The sequence below is a fragment of the Rhamphochromis sp. 'chilingali' genome (assembly GCF_963969265.1).
Source record: "Rhamphochromis sp. 'chilingali' genome assembly, chromosome: 6".
Taxonomy (NCBI): domain Eukaryota; kingdom Metazoa; phylum Chordata; class Actinopteri; order Cichliformes; family Cichlidae; genus Rhamphochromis; species Rhamphochromis sp. 'chilingali'.
This window is the reverse complement of record NC_137933.1, coordinates 23444114-23470409: the sequence shown is the minus strand read 5'-3', so window position 1 is coordinate 23470409 and position 26296 is coordinate 23444114. Positions and strand designations below refer to the sequence as shown.

At 44.3% G+C, this 26296-nt stretch overlaps 1 protein-coding gene across 4 annotated transcripts in view; it reads left to right on the top strand.

Moving 5' to 3' along the window:
• zfhx3b (zinc finger homeobox 3b) overlaps positions 1 to 26296 on the top strand; it is a 135701-nt gene that overhangs the window by 36815 nt on the left and 72590 nt on the right. For 3 of the 4 annotated variants that reach the window (XM_080884382.1, XM_080884383.1, XM_080884384.1), the window contains exons 2-4: positions 11625 to 14138; positions 14255 to 14834; positions 17329 to 17825. In XM_080884382.1, the coding sequence (XP_080740508.1) occupies positions 11640 to 14138; positions 14255 to 14834; positions 17329 to 17825 (3576 nt within the window). In that variant the 5' untranslated portion in view covers positions 11625 to 11639. The remainder of the gene's footprint in view (positions 1 to 11624; positions 14139 to 14254; positions 14835 to 17328; positions 17826 to 26296) is intronic. The other variant, XM_080884385.1, reaches the window with a different exon arrangement.

Below are 26296 nucleotides of genomic sequence, written 5' to 3'. Positions count from 1 at the left end.
TTCATTAGAGCATGGTACGTTCTAATCTTGCATTCATAGCGGGCTTGTTATTACGCTCTTTTATTACGCTCTGAAATATAAAAGTCTTTGTTGCTTTGATAATATTGTCTGCTGCATTGAAACATTTCTTGTCCACTTCCCCTTTTAAAACACAGGGCGCATTATTCTTTTAACTTAATCAACCCTCATAATTCAGTAGGGAATGGGGCAATAGAATTCAGTTTTCCCTTGAGGTTTATTGTTTAAAACGCGTGCAGTTCTTTCCCAGGATAAGGGCTTCAGCTAAGCGGAGAGGAATTTGGGCCAGGCCTCATAAAAAAAAAAAAAGAGAAAAAAAAGTATTTGTGTACCAGAAAGATTTTCGCTTTTCCTTTCTAAATCTTTGTCATTAATGACTTTAGCAAATGTGAAGTGGGGAGTGAATGGTTCAGCTGTGCAAGGTCTTCAAAGCAACCCTCTAATTATTTATCCAGGATATCCTACTCTAGAATTAGAGGCCAGGTCGCCATTGGCTTTCATGCCTTTTTTTCTGCAAAGAAATAATTTCCACAGAATGGTTTCACTGGGACACTCTTTAATCCCTGCTTTGTGTGTGTGTGTGTGTGTGTGTGTGTGTGTGTGTGTGTGTGTGTGTGTGTGTGTGTGTGTGTGTGCGTGCGTGCGTGCGTGCGTGCGTGCGTGCGCGTGCGCGTGTGTGCTTACACATGATATGGTATATGCACATACAAGCTTATGCGAATGGGACTGCAGTTCTTCTCAGTATGAGGTGTGTAAAAGAGATAGTAAGTTTCCATTTTCCACACATAACGCTGCATGACTTTCCACGTCTCTGCTCTCACCCCAGACAGCTTTCACCCACATTACTCGGGTTTCCTGGTCATTTGGCCTTCACATGCCTTCTAAAAGGGATCTTATCACCCTGCTCAGGTTTAGATACTTAACCGAACACTGGCCTCTAACTCGCAGGCTTGTGGCACTGGCTCTGTGTTTTACTTCTGGGCCTTTGTGTCATTTAACTCAACTGCTCATAGTCTTGCTCACTGTTTAATGTCCTACCTTAGCCTTAATACTTACCAATATTTTAGCGGAATATTACACATTTGCTGTTTCTCCTCTACATTTTATTTCTTTAAAAAAAGCATCTTTACATCATATATTCATACCTTCTAAATTACCTTAAGTATTTTTGAGCGTGTTGCTTTAAGAATGCTTAGCGAACAGATATTTGTCTAATTCCAGGTGCTGGTGAAGCCTGTGTTTTACCAGGTGCAGGACTGGGTCATTACTAAGGTATTTGTTTTCCAGATTAGACAGAAAGACCCAGCATTATAGACATGTCATACCTGTCCCCGACCTGTCTGTCAGGGCGTGATCCTCGCATAGAGTCTGAGTCCTGTGCTCACCTGCATGCTTTGCCTTCAAAGTAACACCAGCCTGATGTCCCTTAGACTAGATCCCAGAGCTGCCAGGTTGTTCTAGGGGGCTAGATCCCTTTTCTCCTCTCTCAGTCAACAGAGGCTCAGTATGCTGATCAGTGTCAGCTCTCCTTAATGGATGCAGAAGTAGTGGTAATGACAACTCCCTGTCCGCCCCAATCCCTCCAATCCCTCAGGTTTTAGATGGCAGGGTAAAAGAGCAGAGCTGAGTGGGTTGGAAGGTGTGTGTATGCGTGCACATGTGCCTATGTATACGTTTATGTGTGCGTCTGTGTGTGTGGGAAGGTTCATATTAAGCCACAGCACATGGTGGATGAACATTTACATAAAGCCCCACAATTGTGATAATAAACCATTTTATCATTGGGTCCCAATCAATAATGTGGCTTCTTAAGGTTTAATATTTCAATGGTATTGATCACTTTAACAAGTCTGTTTGTGGTTTCCTTAGTTGAAAGCTGCAAGAAGGTGTGTCTTCACACATTTGTGCATACTGTATGTGGACCACATCTCTGTATAGCACCATGCAATGACAGATAACATTTCCACCGCTGAAGAATGGCACTGATAAAGTATTTTACAGTTTGCTCAGCCTTGCAGTCTATTCACAACATTTAGTTGTGCTCACTGGTTCTCTTAGCTTCTACTACCCTAATCCTGGTACCGTAGAACAAATGAAATGGAGTGAGTGCACACAGAAGCTTTGAAAGCACTGTAGTTTGCAGATTTCACTTCCATCCTCTCTTTAGAGACCGTCTGCTTCCCGCAGATATAAATAGGGGAAGATTTGATAATTAGTAGAAATGAAGGTCCGGGGGCTCAAAGACTTTGATCAGCACATTTCCCCCTTGTCCCTGACCTTTCAGTGGACACGTGTCTTTAGCTCTCTCGCTTTCTCCCTCTCTCTTTCTCTCTGTTGTGCTAAACTGCAGGAAACGCAGTTGTACATCTGCAAATATCTATCTGGGGCATTCCTTTTTTTTTTTTAACTTGCATCGTCCCCAATCTGATCAGCGTGTACTTCTCTGATTGATTAAACCCTGAAAGACCACTGCACAAAGTGTTATCTGTCCTTTCAGCTTTTCTGCATTCCACACTATGGGAAAGTCAGATCGGCGTGCCAAAGTATGTGAGGTTGCATTTCAGACTGTTACAAATCATTCAATATCCATGTCTGTTAGTCTAAAATTGAGCAGAAATGGATAATGTATATCAAACTTATCAGATAACTGTTTGGAAGATACAGCTGCAGAGTTTCACTCTGTCTCATTCTCACAGTCTTGCGATTTTAAAGACACCCTATTGCTCTGCGCACTGGGTTGCCTGGGGGTGAACATTAGTTTGTGCCCAATAGCCCTTCTCTTATTATACATCAATATCTTAATTCCAAGGATAATTTATGCGCTTATAAATTACAAAGCTTTCTTAACAAACCACGTGGGACATAACAGGAAAATAATGCAGTGCAGCCTTTCAAAATGAAGAATGATTTTGTTGCCGTAGGAAGTAGTTGCTTTTGCAGTAATTATAATATTTCCCGTTCACTCTGTGGACTTAATGGCTGTTGTATTATTTGCATCACCTTGTCGTCTAAAATTCCAATGTACCTTGCCACTTTTTCTATCCCCCCCAAAAAAGAAAAATACTAAAATGTTTCTAACGCCATGAAAATTTTATCTACCGTTGCTTTCTCTTCCCTTGCACAGAGGTTTGAATGAAATGATTCTTATACATTTGTACTCCGAGTGCACCAGAGAAGCTCCCCTCCCCATGCTGGTTGCTAATTGGTGGGAGACTGGGAGCTTCCTGCTGTGTGTTCGCTGCTTCTTTGCTTTGCCACCCCACCAGGTCTTTCACTATCGCTCTGCAGAACCCAGTAATTAACCCACAGCTAATTAACTACTTCTAATTACACCAGCATGCTGTTTCTATCACACCCTCCAAAACTGAGGAAACACTCTAGTGCCATGTGTAAATCCCCACTGAGGGGTTTTGGAATTTAGCTGAGCTCAAGTCTGATCATTTAATCAGACTGCCCTGTGTATGATCAACATACCGTTCTGTCCTGTGATTTGTCTTAAATAACTTTTCTTCCGCTCTGCAACATGGAATGGATTAGCACGATTTGATGGTGTTGCATAAAGGGTAAAATCATTTTCAAGGTTCTATTTCAGGTCTATTAACAAAGGAGGCAATTGATACTACAAACAAATCAATTTTGCCTTCACTGGCCAGTTTTGCTAGTGCAAAATGATTACTAAAATTGAGTACTGTGAAACTAAAACAATCAGCACATCACCTCCTGGGTATTTGAGTTTGCTCATATTGTAATCAGCAAGGATTATTTTGGCTGTAACTTATACATTTGTTCCAGCATTAGATTAACGCATAAAGTACACAAAAAGAACCACAGTAATAAAATCTGTGAGTTGTAAGCCTTGTCTAGCTGCATGCGTGACAGATCTACATGCCTCAGTTCTGCTGCCTTTGAGAAATACCTCCCAGACAGGCCAGTGATCAGCCTCCCTTACTCTCACACACTGATGTAAACACACAGCACTGTTCTTCCCTGCCTTAGACTCAGCACAGCCATGGCTATTTCTGTTAGACAGACTGATAGCTCCTACTGAAGATCATTGATTTTACGGGAAGCCCTGTTTACAGGCCGAGTGCCATCGACCTGAGGTGACTTTTTGCCTCCTGCAGTTGGAGCAGTACTGGAGCACCTTTATGTCTGCATTAGCACAGGAGTAGACTGAATATTTACAGCACATAATAAATTACTGTGTTTCATTGTTAATTGTTGCTAATTGAGTTAAAGTGATGGGGATCAAGGAAACCAAGACTTCACCTCCACAGAGTTAACAACAAGTATTGACTGTTGATGTTCACAGTGACAGAAAGTAATCTTGGATTTTTTTTTTTAATAAAGAATGACTAAAGTATAAGAGGTATATTTATGTATTTGTTTATATTTAATGATGATTGGATCTTCTTGCTATGACAGTGTTAACCACTGCACCACAATGCTGCTCTACTGATAATGCCATGTATTTATTTCTTCTTGGTACCATGCAGTTAAGCTTCCTGTGACACCATATCAGTCATAAACTCACATCTGTTAGGATGCCTGGGTCGTTGACCCAGGGTTTTTGAGTTTACGATATTATTTATACTGTCTAGTTTTTGGTTTTTTTGAGTTCTGTCTTATGGCTTATGTCTCTGTCTTCTTTAGTTGCTCTGTCTCCCCTATCACCTGCATCCCCTTGTCTAGTTCGCGTCTATGTGTATCTTAAGTTCCTATATCCCCTTGTTCAGTCAGTGTTTGTGTCTGCCCTGTTCACACGTCTCTGTTCCCTTTGTAGTGCCTGCATATGAGTCTGTCTTTGTTCAGTCTGTGTTATGTGTTTCCTGTTTTACTTTGAAAGTCCATGTCTGATGTTAATGTGTCGGGTTTTGCTTCCTCTTGTCTCGTTAGGCCTGATTTGCCCCAGCTGTGTTTCCCTCCTGTTACCCATTCCCTGATTGCTCCCTCTGTGTATTTAAGCCCAGTGTTTCTCTGTGTCTGTGTTGCGATCTACCGTTTTCTTAGCTGTGTGTTCTGTCATTTCTCTAGTTTAAGTTTGTGTTGAGTTTTTTTTTTAGTTTTGTTATATTTTGAGTATTAAATTAAAGCCTTTTTTGAGTTCACGTCTGTCTCCGGAGTCTGCACCTTGGGTCCTATTCCTGCCTGCACACAGCCACACCTAACAGAAGATCGCGACCAGAACATGGACCCTGCAGACTCCTTTTTCTTTGAGTTCAACGGCGAGATGGAGCGGCTGGTGCGCCTGCTCGACCGCATCGCCCAGTCCCCGGATTTAAGGACCATGGCAGTGCGGCTGAGCGCGGTGGAGGCCATCATTCGGCATAATCCCCGGCTTAGCCAGTTTGCTAGAGACACTGAGTTGGGGAACACCATTACTGCCTGGAGAGAGCAAGTCAGGGCTAGTGAGCTTGCTCTCTCCCTCACTACATCTTCCCCACCGCTGCCGCAGGACAACGCACACTCTGCTTCATCGCCACTGCAGGCTTCCTCCCCTTCCTCACGCCAGCTGGGACCTTGTTCGCCTGTCCGTTCGCCTGCCTTTTTCCTGGCGGCTGTGTGGTCGGAGGATGAGGAGGAGGTCTCCGTTTCTCCACTGGTTCCTGTTCCCTCGTCTAAAAGGAAGCGACGCCACCGTCGCTCCTCTCCTCGGTCATCCGTTCAGCCTCCTGTCTCCGCTGGAGGGTCCGAGGAACCGCTTCAGCCTCCTGTCTCCGCTGGAGGGTCCGAGGGGCCCGTTCAGCCTCCTGTCTCCGCTGGAGGGTCCGAGGGGCCCGTTCAGCCTCCTGTCTCCGCTGGAGGGTCCGAGGGGCCCGTTCAGCCTCCTGTCTCCGCTGGAGGGGCCCGTTCAGCCTCCTGTCTCCGCTGGAGGGGCCCGAGGAACCGCTTCAGCCACCTGTCTCCGCTGGAGGGTCCGAGGAACCGCTTCAGCCACCTGTCTCCGCTGGAGGGTCCGAGGAACCGCTTCAGCCACCTGTCTCCGCTGGAGGGTCCGAGGAATCGCTTCAGCCGTCTCTTCCTGCTGGAGGGCCTGAGGAGCCCGTCCAGCTGCCATTAGCCTCAGCCTGTGCTACGCCTGGTCCGGCTTCTGCCTCAGCCTGTGCTACGCCTGGTCCGGCTTCTGCCTCAGCCTGTGCTACGCCTGGTCCGGCTTCTGCCTCAGCCTGTGCTACGCCTGGTCCGGCTTCTGCCTCAGCCTGTGCTACGCCTGGTCCGGCTTCTGCCTCTGCAGCTCCGCCTGGTCCAGTCTCCGAGTGTTCAGCTTCGTCTGCTCCTGAGGTCTCCATGCTGTCTGTTCCTGCACGTCCTGTCCGTCCTGCACGTCCTGTCCGTCCTGCACGTCCTGCACGTCCTGTCCGTCCTGTCCGTCCTGCACGTCCTGTCCGTCCTGCACGTCCTGTCCGGCCTGCTCGTCCTGCACGTCCTGTCCGGCCGATGACTGGACATCATTGCCGTCATGGACAGCCCCCTGAATTACGCCGCCGTCGCTGCCTCCCGCCCGGCCGGCCTCCTGACCTGCTCCGCCGCCGTCGGTGCCTCCCGGCCGGCCGGCCTCCTGAACTGTTTTCTGGGCTCTTGGACCATCAGCCTCCGGGCCGCCCCCCTGACCTACCCGGGTTTGGACTGTTGTGCCGTCAGCCTCCGGGCCGGCCCCCTGAACTTTTTTGAGACTATTGCCTGGGCCTCTGCGCTTTTCGTGAGCGCTTTTGTTTGTTTGCTTTTGGACTTTGCCTGGGCCTTGGTGCTGTTGTTTTGGACTCTGTTCCTGTTTTTTTTGTTCTGTTGCTTTCCGGGCTCCAGTGTTTGCATTTTTTTTTGTTTTGTTTTGTTGTTTCTGGCTCCTTGTTTGGTTTGTTTCGGGCCCTCCATCCTGTTTCCCCCGCCGCCCACCCTGGTTGGGTTGTTTTTGTTTTTTTTGATTTTGATGTTTTGGTTTGGGCTGTCTGGAAGCCAGCCCTTGAGGGGGGGGGTACTGTTAGGATGCCTGGGTCGTTGACCCAGGGTTTTTGAGTTTACGATATTATTTATACTGTCTAGTTTTTGGTTTCTTTGAGTTCTGTCTTATGGCTTATGTCTGTCTTCTTTAGTTGCTCTGTCTCCCCTATCACCTGCATCCCCTTGTCTAGTTCGCGTCTATGTGTATCTTAAGTTCCTATATCCCCTTGTTCAGTCAGTGTTTGTGTCTGCCCTGTTCACACGTCTCTGTTCCCTTTGTAGTGCCTGCATATGAGTCTGTGTCTTTGTTCAGTCTGTGTTATGTGTTTCCTGTTTTACTTTGAAAGTCCATGTCTGATGTTAATGTGTCTGGTTTTGCTTCCTCTTGTCTCGTTAGGCCTGATTTGCCCCAGCTGTGTTTCCCTCCTGTTACCCATTCCCTGATTGCTCCCTCTGTGTATTTAAGCCCAGTGTTTCTCTGTGTCTGTGTCGCGATCTACCGTTTTCTTAGCTGTGTGTTCTGTCATTTCTCTAGTTTAAGTTTGTGTTGAGTTTTTTTTTTAGTTTTGTTATATTTTGAGTATTAAATTAAAGCCTTTTTTGAGTTCACGTCTGTCTCCGGAGTCTGCACCTTGGGTCCTATTCCTGCCTGCACACAGCCACACCTAACAACATCTTGCCTTAGTGGAGTATAAGGTCTTTATATGGAAGCAAACCTGCAGTTAAAAAAACAAAATAGGAAAAAGGGGGAAGAGGAAAAAGAAAAAACACTTGTGAAGTTTTAAAAATATCAGTTCAGTCACTAAAATATAAGGGCCTTAAAACCAGACTTAAAGCCATACCAGGCATTAAAGTAGACATATGTTAAAAAGTGCAATGCATGCATGCCTTTATTGGTGATTAATTGAAACAAGCTTACAAGATAAACCCATGCGCCGCTCTGCCTGAGGACTACAATGGTTTCCCCATCAATGAGCATGTCCCTAGTGCAACATAAAAAGCCTTCCCTTGCTTTATCAATAAGAACCTTTCCTTCCCACATCTTCCTGTAACTTGCTTAGCGTTCATGCCATTGATTTTCCAATAACCGCCCCTTACCCTGCGGTGGCTAGCCAGGCTCTGTGATGGCGCAGAGACAAGACACAGACAAGGAACATCACTGATGCATGTTTGAAAATCACAACTGGTGTATTGTGTGGGGTCTTTCTTGGCAGGTTAACAAACTTGTGTGCCCTCACAACTCGTGAGTATGCGTATGTGCAGTAAGAGTAAGGGCACCCCTAAGTAGCAGTATTTACAGTTTGGATAGAGTCTGAGCTAATTCCCCAGGAAACCCTAGAGACCAGGGTCTTCTAAAGGCAAGACCAGGCCTTTGGGCAGGTGATCAGGCATGCTTATAATCAGATGCTTCTTTAGCCTTTAATTCCTGCCTCAGTTGGCCAGTAAATCCCACCTAATGAAAGGACCCATATCTTAAAACTTCTCATTTTGCATCCCTACAAAATGACATCCAGACCCACTCTCTGACATTGTTCATTAAAACCAAGGCCTTTTCACAAGGTTCAGTCTTATCTGCTTTGTGGTTGGGAGGGGGTCGAGCATAACCTTTTTTTTTTTTTTTTTTCGCCACAGAGAAAATAGAAGAGCAAGGAGACTCTGGCATAAAGTCTTTGATGGAAGGTGGCAGTAGGGGGTGAATGCTGCAGTTAGGATCTGTGCATCATCATGCTTTCCCTGAGATCAGCTCAGGAATCCAGCCTTTTCTTCCCTGTGATTATCTCTTATTGTCAACTAAGGCTTGTTTTGGCTGCGCACAGCCTGCTTATTGTCAACTCAGTGGACCCATATTCAGAATTAAAAGGCAAAACAGGGGCAGACGCCATGACAGAATCACTTTTTGTAATGCCAGTATTCAAAAGGCAATTTTTTTTGTTTCTAAATATTGCAATGTATAACAGTACATAAAGGTAACTTGTAAATAATAACAGTACTAGTCATCTCTAGTGGTCTACTCCCTCATTTTTATTTGTGGTTATTAACACAATCAGCACACAAAGACACCAGCCTCCTCCACTTCCCCTCTACTTTGACCGCGTCTCTTTGTCTCCAGGACTCCTTTAGTGCCTCCTAGAGATTAAAGCTTTTCCTACTTTAAACAGGTGTCGCTGAGCCAAGCAGACCTCCTAGAGACAAACAGCATTATATCAGTTGGCCCATCTGCGACTTTCCGACTCCAGACAATCCCATTGCTCATCAGTAACCACTGCAGGTTATTGAATTACACCATCTTGATTTTAAAGGGCAATTCTGTTTTCTGTAAGCACTGGACACACCAAACTATCTCGGCGCTCCAGCACTGATCAAGAGTCATTGTTTTATCCTGTCTGTTGCTAATTGCTTGAGGAATCTTGAGCGGTAATGTGAATTGATGGGTACTGTACTCACCTTTTTTAAACCCGAGGAAAAGAGGAGACTAGAGAACTTTAGAGGTCATTGTTGGCCTTATCCCAGTCTCTTCTCCCTCAAGTCTAACCCTCTGTTTTACACACTGTTGCTTGGCTAGGGTTTCTCCCTTCTTTGGGGGATCGAGGTTTACTGATCATCTAGTTTACCAAATGAAGCATGGAAGACCATTTAGAGGGACCTCCACAAAACATGAAACACATGAAGGGTAGAGCCAGGTGGGGGGGATTTGAGCCGGGCTCTTAAAAACTAGTTGTGCATGTGGTCCTAGTGTTCCCAGGCCTGGTTGAGACAGGCAGTGGAATCTGAAGGAGGGGCCTAATAGATTACAGGAACAAAGTGTGAAAAACTCCATGTTCTGACAGGACACATGGAGATGTTTTCCTATGAGACAGTCCATTTACACGAGTCACTTTTTCTCCCCCACCCCCCATTTCATTTCGTACAGTTTATCCACTTGCTTTTAGTCTGAAGAATCACTGTCTGTTTGACATGTGGCGCGTTTTTTCTTGCATTACTCTCACTGCCCTCAGTCCATTTGTGTGAAATGGCTGTTGAGCTCATAGCCTCTTATTAATGGAGCAGATAATAAATACAGACCAGTAAGGCTAGTATCCCCTCACTCAATATGGCAGCCATCGCTAAATCATGTCTGGCTGTATAAAGCAATCATGTTAATAAGCCAGCCAGTCTAATATCTTTCATTTTATATGCAAAGTAACTTAAGGGTCACTGAGGTTAGCTTTTGTTGAATGTAAACAAAATAATCAGACAGACCATGCTAGCAGAAATTTGTGTGTATTTATGGTTCTCTATTTAATTTTACTTACTGCTCACGATTGACTCTTCATTTAGCAGACCAAATACAAAATGAGGGTCCTTTATCATGACTTTTTTGTTTTGTTTTTTGCAGTTTGAGTGCACATAGGCTGGGGAGGTCTCAGGTATGTTGCACGGGAAGCAAGCCTCATCAGACATTCATGAAGAGGCAGACAGACATTATCAATCTTTCCTCTCCTTCAGTGCTTTATATGTTAGGGTGTGGGGTAGACTCCATTCTGATCGCAGCTGAAATTTGCATCCCTAAGTAAATAAGTAAATAAATCAAGTGCAAGCGGTGAATGTGCTAATCAACCAGGACATGGCAGTGAGCTCGGTGCCGGGAAACTTTGCTCATGTAATATTCAGTACTGTTGGGTTAAAGGGCAGCCCAGAGTTATTGGTTTCAGCGCAATTGCCCCCTTTAATCAATGTTGGCTGCATCCCTTTAATAAAATTATTAGCTCAGCAGTATCTTGCGCTATCATTTTATCTCTTCTGCGCTCTAAATTGCAGCCTGCGTTGAGTCTCTCAGATGCTCGGGGCATGGCCAGCTCCCGAAAGCTCAGCTCCCATTTATTATTTCAGAGGCAGAGGATGGCTGGAGTGTTTGAAACCAGGCTAAGCGTGGAGGTTATTGGATGCAAGATCTAAACACAGCTGCAGTGAAGTCCCAAACCAGCTTATGTGTTTTGGGTTCATAGAAAATACTGACTTTTATTGCTCATGTTAGCGTCCAGACAAATCTATCTCAATAATGCACATGAATTACATTCTTCTTCTATGTACACCACTGGAGGTGGAGTGGTAACAGTATTACTGTTAAGAATTTCTTTCTTTTTTTAGATACAGTTTTCCCTTTTTTTTTCTTCTAGTTATGTAAATGTACGACATGCTGATGGGTGGCTTCTCAATGTCTAATTATCTCACAAGGAATCTATTTGATCCATTAAGTTAGACTGTTGCTGCCTTTTTTCTGACTGCAAGTTAATTAAAAACGGATGTAGGATTTGCAGAATATAAGATTAGGGGTGTTGTTTGGAAGGTGAAGATAAAAGATGGTACCTTTGTGATATGGCAGGAAGATGAATCGTGGAAGTCTTATTAGTGCTTGTCTCAGGTATTGTGTTTAAGTGCCTAATCTAGCGTAATGAGCATGGTGTCATTTTTCCAATTATATCTCAGACTTTTGTCTCTTACGATACATCGCCATACATTCGCTTGTTTTTTTCTTTCAAACCTTTTTTTCCCCATTGTCTTCCTTTCATATTTATAAGTCTGATCTTTCCCTAATTTACATAGCAAATAAATTATGTGCTGTTTGTGTGCTTACTGTCCCAAATACAACTTTAACCTCTTATCGTAATCATTTTGTGTCTCTGCAGGCCTGGATGCGATGAATGCCTCATGTAGGCATCAGCATGGACAGCTGTGAGTCTCCCGTGGTTTCTGGGACAGACGATGGGCTCGGCTCCTCCCAGCAGCAGCAACCACCTCAGCCCTGGAACGATCACAATAGCTCACAGGTCACCTGCACCAACCAGGCACCTTCCCTGGACCCGCTGTCTCTCTCTGGTCCCTACCCCTCTCAGTCCCAAAACTCTATTGCACCTCATGACAGGGTAAGAGAACTACAGTCTCAGCAGCAGCAGCAGCCAAAGCAGACATCACCCCGGACCCACCGTGATAGCTCTGCCACAGGCCAGCTGCATCCCAGAGGAGAGGGTCTTGACGAAGAAGACCAAGAGGGAGTGAGCTGTGGAGAAGAGGAAGAATCTGAGGACTTAGATGAAATGGAGATTGACAACTGTTTCCCTAGTCTTCAACCTTTTCCTGGGATGCCAATAGCTTCAGGGGGAGGAGGTATGCCCACTCTTCTGCGACATCAGCCCACACAACAACAGGGACCACCTGAGAGTGGGAGTGAGGAAGGGGAGGAGGAAGAGGAAGAGGAGAGTAGTGATGTGGAGAACCTGGCTGGAGAGATAGTCTACCAACCAGATGGCTCAGCCTACATTGTGGAGAGCCTCAGTCAGTTGATCCAAAGTAGTGGAGGCATGGTACCCGGCCTGCTTCCTACAAACTCTCTCTCGAGTGGGGGGAAACCAGGGGAACCTGCTGGGACTTCGTCCTCAGTTTACCCACAGATCATCAACACGTTCCACATAGCCTCGTCCTTTGGAAAGTGGTTTGGTAATTCAGACCAAGGTTTCCCCAATACCTCAACAATGGCAGGCCTTAGCCCTGTCCTGCACAGTTTCCGTGTCTTCGATGTGCGGCACAAAAGCAACAAGGATTACCTGAACAGCGATGGGTCTGCCAAGAAGTCCTGTGTATCCAAAGATGTTCCCAACAATGTGGATTTCTCCAAATTTGATGGGCTAGCCCTATATGGCAAGGGTAAGCCCATTCTCATGTGTTTTCTCTGCAAGCTGTCCTTCGGCTATGCCCGTTCCTTTGCCACTCATGCTGTCCACGATCACCGCATGACACTGTGTGAAGATGAGCGGCGGCTGTTAGGAGATAAGCATGCATCTGCCATTATCCAGGGCATTGGGAAGGACAAAGAGCCCCTCATAAGTTTCCTGGAACCAAAAAATAAGAGCACTCCTCTGCCATCTACGCTGCTCCCTCTTAACTCTGGACAGAGCTTCTATGGCACATTTAGTGGTGTCCATCTAGAGCCTGGAAGCAGCAGTGGGGGCAGTGAGACCCTCCTGAACAAAGACTCTGACTCTGGCCTCCAGCAACAGCAGCAGCAACAAACCCCATTAGGCTCAGTGCTTTCTCTTGGAGGGCTGAGCATTCCCAAAGCGCCCACTCTTACCTCATCCCCAGGCTCTGCCAAAGACTCCAGTGCCCTGCCCAAACAGGGAGGGAGAACAGAGGAGCCTGCTGGGAAAGAGTTGGCTTGCAAGGGAGAAGATGGGAACACTAAGGGACATGAAAGCAAGGCACACTTATCCAGCCAGACCGGGGGCTCTGAGGAGGACGAGGAACTGTTATTAGGGGCAGAGGAAGATGAGGCAGAAAGCACTGCAATGGCCTGTGGTGGTAACAGTAGCAGCGGTGGGGGTGAAGCGGGGGAACCAGCTGTCTCAAACCAAAGCATTTCCAAATCTCCTTTATTAATGCCTAGTAGCACTCTCCAGCCTTCTCCCTGCACCTCTGCAGTCAGTTCCACACTTAACAGCAAAGCCCTTGCTTCCATTTCCTCCTCTGTCAAGGAAGAGGGTTCAACTGCAGATGGTGGAGGGAGGACCTCAGAGCTCCCTCTGAGCTTTAACTGCCAGGGACCTACTGTTCCCATGGCACTGGTGACAGCTGCCGTCAGAAGGAGCGAGGATGAAACTTCTGGCACTTCCTCCTCGCCTCTGTCCACCAATGCTGCTCCTGATGAAAGTGCCAATCGAGATAGTGCCACAGCTCCAGAACCAAATGATTGCCCTGCAGAGGGAGAGGAGGAAAATGGAGCCCTTCTGCATCATCACCACGTGCACCACCATCATCATCACCTCCACCCTTCATCTCATGGCCACTCGCACCCCCTCCCAGGGGGTTCCTGTGACATAACAGGAATGGGTGAGTGTTCACAGAACCATGGGCCCAGTGGCAGTGGAGTTAGTGGGGTCGAATGCCCTAAATGTGACACTGTTCTGGGTTCCTCACGTTCTTTGGGTGGTCACATGACCATGATGCATTCACGCAATTCATGCAAGACACTCAAGTGTCCCAAATGCAACTGGCATTACAAGTACCAGCAGACTCTGGAGGCCCACATGAAAGAGAAGCACCCAGACTCTGGAGGCTCTTGCGTATACTGCAGCAGTGGTCAGAGCCACCCTCGTCTGGCTCGTGGAGAAAGCTATACCTGTGGATACAAGCCCTTCCGGTGTGAGGTATGTAGATAACTTTTTGTTGATTTAGGTGCATTTTATATAGCAGCTAAGGATATTAAATTTGTATCTGTATCATTTTATCACAGTTTAAGAAAAACGGATCTTGTATTTCGTAGGTGTGTAACTACTCCACCACCACAAAGGGGAACTTAAGCATCCATATGCAGTCAGACAAGCACCTGAACAATATGCAGACACTGCAGAATGGAGGCTCCATTGGGTCTGCACAGGACCAGGTGTTTGGACATACACCAGGAGGAGTGGTGGCTGTCCCGTCAGTCACCCAGGCCAGTAGCCATCACCCTCCCCACCACCATCCTTCACAATCCTCCACTCACATGTCCGGACCTTGTGGGGTCCCCTCCCCAACCAAGCCGAAGAGCAAACCTTCTTGGAGGTGTGAGGTGTGTGACTACGAGACCAATGTGGCGCGGAACCTTCGTATTCACATGACTAGTGAAAAGCACATGCACAACATGATGCTGCTCCAGCAGAATGTGACTCAGATGCAGCACGGACGACTTGGCTTGGGTGCTATGCCTTCGCCCTCTGAGGCTGAGCTCTACCAGTATTACCTGACGCAGAACATGAGCCTTCCACCAAGCCTCAAGATAGACCCAGCTGGAGCTGAGGCCCAGTTCCTGATGGGGAGCTTTCACCTAGATCCGAACATGGCTGCCTTGGCTCCTGCACTTGGTATGTCCCATTTGGTTCTCAAAAGCATTTCCCCACAAAAAAGAAAAAACAATAACTAGACCTTTTAGCTGAACTCTATCTTGATCCCTAATTTATTCATTTACACGAACACAAGACAATAATGCAAAATTTTATCAAATGAAAAACAAACCAAAGCGATAAGCTGCAATACAATATGCTGTACTCCGGCATATCACGGATTTGTACTTAGGCAGCTGCTTTGTTCTCATGCCATAAGATATGTGTTTACCAGCAATGGTAGAATGTTCTAGTGCACAAGGCCAGCATAACATTTTTTTTCTTATAATAAATGTGCCAGGCAGCATACAGAAAGCAAAAGATTATTTATTTCCCTACTCATGCAATCTTTTACAGGGCACTCAAATGACAGTGTGTTGATATGATTTAGCAGAATTTTGAAGCTCACTGTGTGATATCCATACAAGGTGATTTAGAAGGCCAAACATGTATAATCTATGCTTTTCCCCCTCCTTTCCACACAGTCAACCAGCCTTAGCTTTTTACTTTCAAACTGCTGCTGAACTTCACCGCTGGAGTTCTCCGTTTCTTCCAAGTCAGTAATTTCAGCTATAAATTTAATCTTGGTCAAAGAAGGGAGGTTAGAGGCCTCAGCAAGGGTAATTCAGCAGCATAGCAAAGTGTTTGTAGGACCAGTTACAACCACACAGTTTGTACAGACTTGTTTCAACTGTCACCAGTTTGAAGACACAAACAAGAATTTATTGCTGTGACTAATTTTTTTTCCCTCTTCTGCCATCTGGTTCATTTTCCTGTGAGGTGAGTAGTAATAAGCATATTGCAAGAGAGGCAATAATTACACAGTCTGGGCCCATAAACTGCAGTAGTGTTATCCATGGTCACACTTTAAGGAACTCTTAACGCTATCATACACAAACACTCTGATATTAACGGTACCACCATATAATACATAAGGCTCAGTACGAGATCCCTAAACAAACAGACACAGAGGTGCACTTTTTATGCTCTCATTCTGGATTTCTTTTTCTTTTTTTTACTGTAGGGTGTATTTCTAAAGAGGTACAATTTATGGCAAGTGCTGACCTCAGGTTATATCAGCTTCTTTCTTATCCTCGCTCCCAAAACTCAGGACTACAGCCCTGATAAAGACAATACGAGATCAAGAGCAGGAGTTAAAGAGAGGTGCAACTTTTACTTCTCTGTCCTGAAATATGGTTATAGCACACCGTGGAGCAATACAGCTGTCAAGTCAGATGGTTATATACCTAAAACATTTGTCTTGAAAACAGTCTGATCAAATGGAAAGATTCAGTCTTTTACCTTTTTTTCTTTTCAAGAATCCCCTAGCACAAAAAAAAAGGATGGCCTAATATACAGAGGTTCACATTAAAATAGTTTGAATATAAAGCAGCCTATATTAAACAAAAGCTTGGTCTGATGACATGCAATCAAAATTTAGCTGTGGACAAGGGGTCTATGGTAAATAATGAAATCTTAATAGTAACAGACAATGAGAGAAAAGGGAAGTGCAAGAGGGAAAAAGCTGGTAGGTACAGTATAATGACATATGTGTGCATCTGTGGTTTTGTATGATTGAGCATAAAGAGCCATGACTGGTGAGCTGGGTCTGTGAGTGATTTCACAGGGCTTCTCAAAGGTCTCCCTCTCCTGGCTATAAAAACTCAGGTAATGGAGAAAAGTCCAAGAACAGGCTGCATACTGCAGCAATAAATAAAAAGAAGCTGCTGGAATTAATTTAGTGTAAAGCCAGGCAGGGTCAAGCCTGCATGCTCAGTCTGGCCAGTGAAAGATTAAAGATCAGCAAGCAAAGGCAAAAACACCGGCTCTTACCTCGTTTTTTTAGCATTCATTTTTTTCCCCAGACTCTACAGACATCAATTATGTGGTCGGTGTCATAAGATATGTGCTTGCAGTTTTTTGTGTTTTTTCCCCCTCTGCTCTATGGTTCGACTCAGTACCAAGCAGACTTAATCTGTTAGGTGTTAGAGGTAATCTGAAGAGAAAGGTGGAAAATAATCCAAGGAAAGTAGTGTAAATTAAAAAGAATAAAAAGCATCATTGTGTGAACAAGGGGAGTGGGGTTGATTCATGGTATTTTGAGCTTGGAAAGTCTTTACTGTAATTAGAAAACACGTTGCTTTTTTCTGTTGACCTTTAGAGTTGATTTACAGGCAGGAGATGAAAGAGCATCAGCCCAAACAGTGAAAATGTGCATGTTCATTTTCTGGCATTGGAAGGCTTTTGTAGAAATGTCCAGGCGCTCTTGTTTCCTAGCTCAGAGCTATTTGTTGGCTAGAGACAAAAAAAATGAGCATTATCCTTCACATAATATCATACCTACCAGACACATTCTTTTAAGCATGTATTTACTTGAAATAGCCATCTAGACTGTATGCTTTGAATAGGTCTCAGCTGATGATACTGTTCTCTTCTCTTTGTTTTGTTTTCTCTTCGTGTGTTTGCTTTGTTCTAGTAGGTGGGGAAATCCCTATGGATGTGCGGCTAGGTGGTGGGCAGTTGGTGTCCGAAGAACTGATGACCCTGGGAGAAAGTTTATCGCAGACTATAGATCCCTCTCTCAAGCTCTTTCAGTGCGCTGTGTGCAACCGCTTCACCACTGATAACCTGGATGTGCTTGGCATGCATATGGGAGCTGAACGGAGCCTGCCGGAGGAGGAGTGGCGTGCCGTTGTTGGAGACTCGCATCAGTGCAAGTTGTGCCACTACACTACTCAGCTCAAGGCCAACTTCCAGCTGCACTGCAAAACAGACAAGCATGTGCAAAAGTACCAGCTTGTGGCCCACATCAAAGAAGGGGGCAAAGGCAACGAATGGCGCCTGAAATGTGTGGCCATAGGCAATCCGGTGCACCTAAAGTGCAATGCCTGCGACTACTACACTAATAGCCTGGAGAAGCTGAGGATGCACACTGTCAATTCCCGCCATGAGGCTAGCCTTAAACTGTACAAGGTCAGTGATCCACAAGTTTGTTTTTTATTTTTATTTTTTTATCAAACCCATTATTCAGCCTTGTCCTGTTCATGCAACACAGCTGCCGATTTACAATTCTGTCATTAATGCATCATTTGAAGTGTTTTAATACAGACTCATTGTCACATTTGACATTATTTTTAGTCTTTGAACCTCAGAACTTTGTTTTGCTAAAAATGCAAAACAAATCTTAAAAACGAATCCCCGTTAAAGCAATGCTTCTCTGCAACATACAGTACATGTTTTAGCTTTGCACCGCTACTCGGTGCGCTCCAGAGGCATGAATGAAAGCTTTGTCGTGTAGCTGCTGCCTTCCCAGTTGTCATATAGAAGCAGGGCCCCACTGCTGCAATGAGAAGAACATGCAGGACAGAACAGGCGTAGCTGTTTTGGAAGCTTGGGCCTGAATCACTTGGAGACGAATGAAGAAGTGTTAGGAGACAGAGGTTTGGTGCTAATACTCCTCGGAGCGGGAAAGGCTGAATTGTTCTCGACAGCCGTATTGATTTTTGCTGGACTTGGAGCTTCACCTTCTCCTCTAATCATTCCATAATAGCCAGTGGATGAACACTCTCCGAACAAATGGCCATAAATCTAACAGGCCTGATTCCACTTAGGTACCTATCCTGTGTGTCTGCGGCTTCGGCCACTCTGTGCTTAACCCAAACTGGCATAGTTGCGCACACACGCACAGATAACAAAACACATACCAACACTGACCAAACATACTTGCTATAAGCATACACTACACACACAACAGGATCCAACACAAAGCACTGAATGCTGCCTAATAGATGTCATCCTTATTTGTAATCTAGCTTCAGCATCCTTGTTTGAGTATTTAAAGAACTCAGTTGACAGTGCAATGGAGGTATTAAAAGGTATGTGTAAAATGTGCTACCTCAAGCATGGTGTTTTAACCGCATTAAAAACTAAGGTGAAGTGGTCATTTTGAACCTCTTCAAAAATCTTGTCCATTTAAAAATCATTCAGCATTATGAATGTTTGTCAGGCCGGCTGAAATGACAGCCGTGTTTCCTCCTCACAGCTTCTTTGTATTGAAGTAACAGCAAAATTTAAAAAAAAAAAAAAATCAATTTCATTTTTTCTTAAAGGGGAAGGTGTGAAGCGGGGCTTCTATTGCTACTTTAAAGAGGTCAGGAGGTGTTTAGCTTGTCATTCTGTGGTTTGCTCCATGACAACAGAGATCACAGGGACATTTTTAGATTAGCGTTATAGCATTATAGTGTCATTTTCAGTTTCATATTTATATTCTTGCACTATATTAAGAATGATTTTAATTCCCTTCAGTATAATCCTTATTTATCTTAAGGGGTTTGGGTGCAGCCTCCTCTACCTTAAAGACCCTCCTTATTTTAAGCCACCTTTCTTCTGATTGGCTGCTCCTTGCAAACTCAAGGTTTACACTGCAGGAAGGCAGTGCTGCTGTGCTCATAGCCAGAGCTGGCTACTTTAGGGAACTCTTAATGCTATCATACACAAACACTCTGATATTAACATTTTAGTGTAAACACATAGTCTGTGAATTTGTCAGGTCAGTGCATGTGTTTCCCAGTCTTTGGTCCTCCTCTCTTAACCTTAGCTTCTGGACTTACTGGGCCAAATTCCAATAACAGTCTCCCATTAGAAGAAAATGGACCAGCTCTGGCTTACTTTCTCTCATGCTTACACCTTTTTGAGAAAGATCCATGTTTTGCTTTGCCGCATAGAGTATAACTTCTTCTACATCTTTGTGCTTCAACTGTAGTGCAAACCCCCCAAAAAATCTCCCCTATTTCTTTGTCTGTGCAAGTTTTAGGAGAGAAGAGACATGTCACACTGCTCTTTGGGCTGTGGGGGATTAAATATGTACAACATATCCAGGCATGATCATTTTTTATGACTTAAGCCTCTTAAGATGGCTCCATATTTCTTAAAACCAATTGATCTTCTGACTGGGAGTATGTGCATTTGTCCAGAAATTACCTGCTCTCTCAAGAGAACATAGTGGTCTTTTTAAGCTCTTCTCATCCCAGACCTTACTCCAAAACCTAAATGTTCATGAGTCAACAAGAATTAATACAGTGTTTTACAGCTCATCAATGTTTAACGGACAAGCACATGGTTTTAAGGTTTTTTCACTGTACTGGCTCCCCACTTGACAATGTCAGTTTTCTTACCATTTTGAATTTACTGTCCTGGTAGAGATACTGACAGACAGAAAACCACAGTGCCCTAAAAGCCTGTAAAACCAACTTGGTATATTATGCATGCGCAAAAAAAGAAAAAATCACCATTCATTTATGCTTCCCCAAAGAAATCTGATGCAAATAGCACCATTTTTAACCTTTTTGGGGAGAAAATAAATCATCAAGTCAGCATAAACAGGCTGTAAGATGTGGGAGATGCTTGGGACACTTCACCCAAATCAAACTGGTTTGCATTAAACAGGCCCTTTGTGTGCACAGCTCCATATAAATTGGAGCCTGTAATTACTGGAATTAAAAAGGAAGGTTTAAACTGAGGGCTAAGCTGGATGGGATAATTTGAGAGTCTGTGGTATGCGGCCCATATTAGGGCTTTCTAAAAATATCACCCCCACCACCCCATGTATTGGAATGTTCCAAAAGACCACAGAACGATCCAGCAAGTCATCCTGACCACTAGACCACCACACAGTGGGGGGTGATGCTCTTTTCCCCTGTGTGCTGTGCTCTCAGTTCAGAGATACCAATTCTGAAGTCTGTGAGTTCTGCTTCAGTCCCCTGTGCACTGAAACTAACTTATACCTTCTCTTTTTCCCATGGATCATGGGGATTTTGGTCGCTCTGATGACAGCGTGATGATCGCCCATCTGCTCACAGGATGGTCACTCCTAGAGAACCCTCCACTGGCTAATGTGATATACATACAGCTCTCCACTCAGGCCTTGGGGCTTCACTGTGTTTTAGTGTGGAGGTGAGAGACTCATCTAGCTCCAGGCCCGACTGCTTTGGCCAGACAGAAAGGGTGGGGACTAACCAGGCCAAGCCACAGGCCTCAGCTTCCAGTCAAGGGTTGGGGGAAAGGGGAGGAGCATGGGGGGTTAGCTGGCTACCTTCCTTGTCTCGGGGGCCGGTGCAATCGGCGGTAATTGAGATTGATTGGATGTTATTTTTCCTCTTGCAAATGTAGTCCATTAGCTTGGCACATGCATAATCAGTTTAGAGCGCAGTTAGCCGAATGTAATCATGTTCCTCGGTGTCTGCTAGCACAAAATCCACTCCAGATGCCGCTTGGCCATGGAAAGACGGGGGGAAAGTGCCGTCACTATCAGATGGGGAATCTTTAACCAAGCAAGTCCTGAAATCCCTTCCTCTGTTCTGCTCCTTCCCTACTGAGCACAGAGGAGTGTTAAAAAATTCAACTCCCTCTTTTCTGCCTTACACAGCCGGTCGCAGGGACTGTCCCATGCCTTACCGTTAAGAACAGGGCTTTTGATCATATGTTCTGCCCATTAACGGACAGAAAACATCTGTAACTTGTGTAGAGTTACTGCTCTTATTTTACCCCTCAGTGCAATCCAAAAGAATCAGTGAACACTGAGGAAAGAAAATGTCCACACTCTGCAGAGAGCAAATAATCATGATGAAACATAATAGAGGAAAAGAGGCCGTAATGTAAATGAAGGGATTAGTGGTTACATGAAAAGGCATTAAGGTGTTTCACTGATGATGCTACTCAGCAGAAGCACTGGCTTCTCAGATGCGGGAATCCAAGCAATGATGACCGCTCCCTGTTAATGATCAGAACTACTGGGATTGACTCGAGTCTTCTTGGACTATGCATTGGAATGCAGTTGGAGAACAACCACAAATAGGTTATGGATTTGATTCCAACTCTGGAAAAATGTTGTAGTTTTGCAATCAAATAATGCTGATGTGTATTTTGGATGTGTACAGCAGTCTGGTTGATTTGGTCTTGGTCCAAGAGCTCTCTAGCGGAGAGTAAGGCAACTTATGGCACCCTACAGTAGGTAAGGTGGGTTTTTGAATTGTTGTTAAGTTCTCGCTTTACTTGCCGACTGGGCTTGTCGTGATTATATCTTTCTCCCAGTGTCTTAAACTTTTCTCACGAATGTGCCCAAATTCTTACTCTCATTGCTATTAAGACAAAAAATATAACGTAAGGTAATCTGAGGTGTCCAAAACTTGGGCGAGTGGGTGCCTCGCTTTACCCTCTCACGTATGACGCATTTCTCTATGAGGGGGACTGGTAGGTGGTGGATGGAGAGACAGACAGGAGTGAGGGTGGTGGTGGGGGTGCTAGAGGATACACTGCTAATTATCATGGCTAGCCTATGATTGTTCAGTAATAGTGCTCAGTGGGAAAGGTTGCAGCAGTTCCAGGAAGAGCTGAGCTCTGATTTACTGGTACTACCACTCTAATAAAGCGCTCACTGCACATCCTGGGAGACAGCCCATTCTCTCCTTTCACATGCACAAGTGTGTGAATGCACACACAAACAGACAGACGAACAGGCAGGCGCACACACAGAGCAGCCGTGTCATCTAAAATGCCATAGGGCACATGAAAGGTATCTTTTCAGTAGTTCATAGAGAAGTTCTGTGTCGGCCCCTGCCTCTGTTTACTCCCCAGTTAACATTGTTATGATCCAGAACCCTGGTTACACTCTTTGTTTCAGTAGTCACCTGCAGGGTCTTAAACTCTTGCATCTTACTTCAAACAAATCTCACTCACTCAGTGGTGGGTGAAACAAGGAAGGAGCATTACAGCACAGAGAACCAGGGTGGATTTAAGAGAGCGGCTGTTAGGCATGTAAGGGGGAGCTAGCAGGGGTTAGTGTTTGGCTGTGTGCAAAAATTTCACAACTCTTCTAGCTCCCACCCCTTGAGAAGGCCAGAGAAAGGGTCAGGCTTTGACCCGTGGCACAGCTGTTGCTGCTGGTGGTGTTGATTGTATGTGCACAGGCCCTACTGTGGGTGTTGCTGGGGCTTACTCAGTGACAGTGAATGAAAGCAAAAAGGGAGGAAGGAGAAAGCTCCTTTGACAGGGGAGGATAGACTTTTCTCAGCTCTCAGCTTTTTTCCCCTCAGTTGCTAGAGTTAAAAATCTGGTGGATTATAAACCAGGTGCTCAGTCCGGGATTTGTTTTAGATAGAGTGACACATTTTCTGTGTTCTTTGGTAATTTTCTGTTCCTAAAGCTCTTTGTGTTTTGATTGTCTGCCGTTATGTTATTTTTTTTATTTGTTGATATGACTTTTTTTTGTGTGTGTTTTTGGGCAAGAGAAAAGTGCATAAAGTGTAGGTTATGGGTTTGTTAAAGTAAACAGATATGAGGCACAGGTTTTTGTGACTAGGTTCATTGGTTTCAGACAGAGATAAGCTCCACTTTGCCTCACTGTAGATTTACACCACAAAGCACTTGCCTAAAGTGACAAAACCGCTGTGCATCTCCCACCAAATTTTTAGTTTTTTTTTTTAATTAAGTAATTGTTTAAAAAAATATTGTTACATTCACTTTTCTTTCTTTCTTTTGCTTTTTTTCTTTTCTTTTTTTCAATTCTACAGTGGAAATCGTTTTTTCAAAAGTAACTCAAAACATGGAGAGTGAAACTGTGGAGATGTGGATTTGCATAAGGTTTTATATGTGCTTTTATTTAATTTAAATTGTATTTTTTAGGGGGGATTCCCAGCTAAGTCCTCTTCCTGCCTGTTAGAAATTCTCGAACCTCACTGCAGAGCTCTTAACATTATTACCAACACACTGATTCTCTCACTAAATCAAAAGGTCAGGCTCCCAAGCCCATAAAGCCTTCCCGGCTTCAATTTATTTTAAAATTTTGCAATTGTGACAGTAAAACAGTAAAATGAAGTTCTTAATTTGATCGTAGGAGATGGAGAGATTATTGAGCGAGCATTTACATCTTGGACAAACTTCTCACCTGCTAAAATTCTGTAAAGATGATATTTCAAGCGAGTTGTTTCTGTCTTTCTTTACTAATTCCACAAAACCTTACTTCAAAGGTGCCTGGCAATGATATACCTTTTTGTTTTTAAAATGACCCCCTTATCAGCCTCTATAATCAGCAGTTTTTACAGTGTCTTTGAACATAAATATTTGATAGTCATATTTCTTCTTCAAAAAGACCCTTATATCAGTCCATGTAATCAACAGCTTCTGCAGTGTCTTCAAATCTATAAATTTGATAGTCAAACTGCAGTAAAATGAGTTGCCATGTGGACTGACTGTCATCTGAAAATAAGTAAATTGCTGTAAATCCCCGGCTTGAAGTAAAGACTTTTCACGTTATTCTCACAATCAGTATTCTGCAGTATTCTTAAAGTATTTATGGTTTCCATCTGATTTCCACAAGACATTAATAGTAGTGCTGACGTTAATTCTCTCCTATTTTGGAAATATGACTAGCCTAGACAGCAGTTTAACAGAATTTCTTTTTCTTAAATGTTGCTGTGTGTGATTCAGAAAGCAGAATTTCCTGCTCATATACTTATGATGTATTGTGAGTGTATGCAAAACTGCTATGTGGCTCTTAGCTCGACTCAGTTGAGTTTCAGACTTCAAGTTCTTTAGGCCCAGTTGGTCAACAGATCAGGTGGTGTATAGCCACCACACCTGAAAGACCAACAGTGTCAGTTTACAGGTAAATGCTACTCTGGGGCGCCACACCAGGGCTCCTGTGAATCTCTGCAGCGTAGCTCCTAAGCTAAGGGGATGGAGAGACAGAAGCAGGCAAGCTTACTGACTGTGTGCCATCAATACATCAGTGGCTTAGCCACCAGATTAATGGCCTCCGTGTGGTCTGGGCCACAAAACTACTCAGTTTTGAGGTCTGTGTTTAGTGCAGCTGTACATTAAAGTGGGGGTAAAGAGAGATGAGAGGAGGGAGAGGATTTAGGTGCCAGGATGAGTACACAGGGACCGGTATTCTGTTTGGGTTTGGCCAGCAGGGCAGAGTCATGGGACAGCAACACTCTACAGAGGGATGGATACATGCCCCTAAGTGTTGTAACATTTCCCTTGCCTTGTAACCTTCCCGTTTTGACTAAAAAAGGATGTTTGAGTACCAAATGCTTTGTTATTACTAAGTAAGTATTTTTTTATATACTCGATATTGATTTATATGCACTTCATAACATGCAGTTATTTGACAGCCTTGTGAGACCCTTGCTTTCCTTCCTGTAGAGCAATTGCTCCTAAGTTGTTTCCCAGTTGTTATTTGTCTTAACAAATCAGACCCTAAGGTTGTTCCATTTTGCGATGCATTGATTACCGTTGGATTTTAGAACGTCAGCAGTGTGTTACCTGGATTTCTGACAGGTCATAGGGATAATGCTGATAGATGTTTTCCTCAAGGCATCCTATTTTGTATGGGTTGTGTAACACAAAATGTAATGTGGTGTCCTCAGCGCATTGGAAAGTCCGATTTACCCATCTGTGGCTACTACTGAGGATACATTTTTTAAAAAAATCATCCACCAGTTTCCCGGGACTACAATTTTTATTTGAAACTGTGGGACCTATGGGGTTTTTTTTCCCTTGTGTCAAGAGAGAATAGCCATCTCTTCCTGAAGTTCATGGCCCTGGTTGTCCATCCATGTTTTGCCTAATTGCTGTGTGCTGGAGTCCAAGGTTAGAACTGGGAGCTGTAAATCCCTCAGTCTTATGCAGCCAATGTTTTCTCCAGATGTAGAAGAAAAGATTTCATCCTTTTGTAATTAAGCGGTGCAGCCCAGGGTGTAATGCGGTTTTTATTAGTGGTTCTGGAAAAGATCATTTTGCACCTTGTTTTCTCATTATGGCTTTTATTCTTGAATACAAAAGATGGATAAAATGATGGGATGAAAACGAAAGAAGCAGCAGAGAATAGAATCTCCTGTTTAAATTATTATATGGAAATTACAAGGTAGTGATGTAAGGGGTAGCTCTATGGGTGTGTGGGGGTGCAGACTCAAACGGAGACAAAGGCATAGTTTTGAAACTCAACTTAGTGCGTCAGATGAAAGATGCCAGAAAGAAAGTTTGTATTATTATTTTTTTTTTAATCCCAGGAATTTTCCCAAACGTTATCTCTCCCATGGGTGCCATCTTCTACACCTGTGTTCTACTTTAAACTTACTTCTGAAATAAGAGCGAAGGGTGAGTCGGGAAAAGTGATTGTAAGTGAAAGACAGCTTTAAGAGTTGGGGACAAGAATGCTCTTCAGCTTCTCAAGGGCACTGATATTTTATGGCCCTCACATTCCTTCATGACACACTGATGCCCAGAATAGACAGAGAGAGAGTGAGAGACAGAAAAAAGTTTAACTACCATGCCTTTTAAACCCCACCCCCAGCATATCGTCTCTCTTGCCTATTCACCTTCACCTCACCCTGCTTCATTTATGTGGCAAACCTCTGGGTCACCCTCACACTTTTCTGCTACTT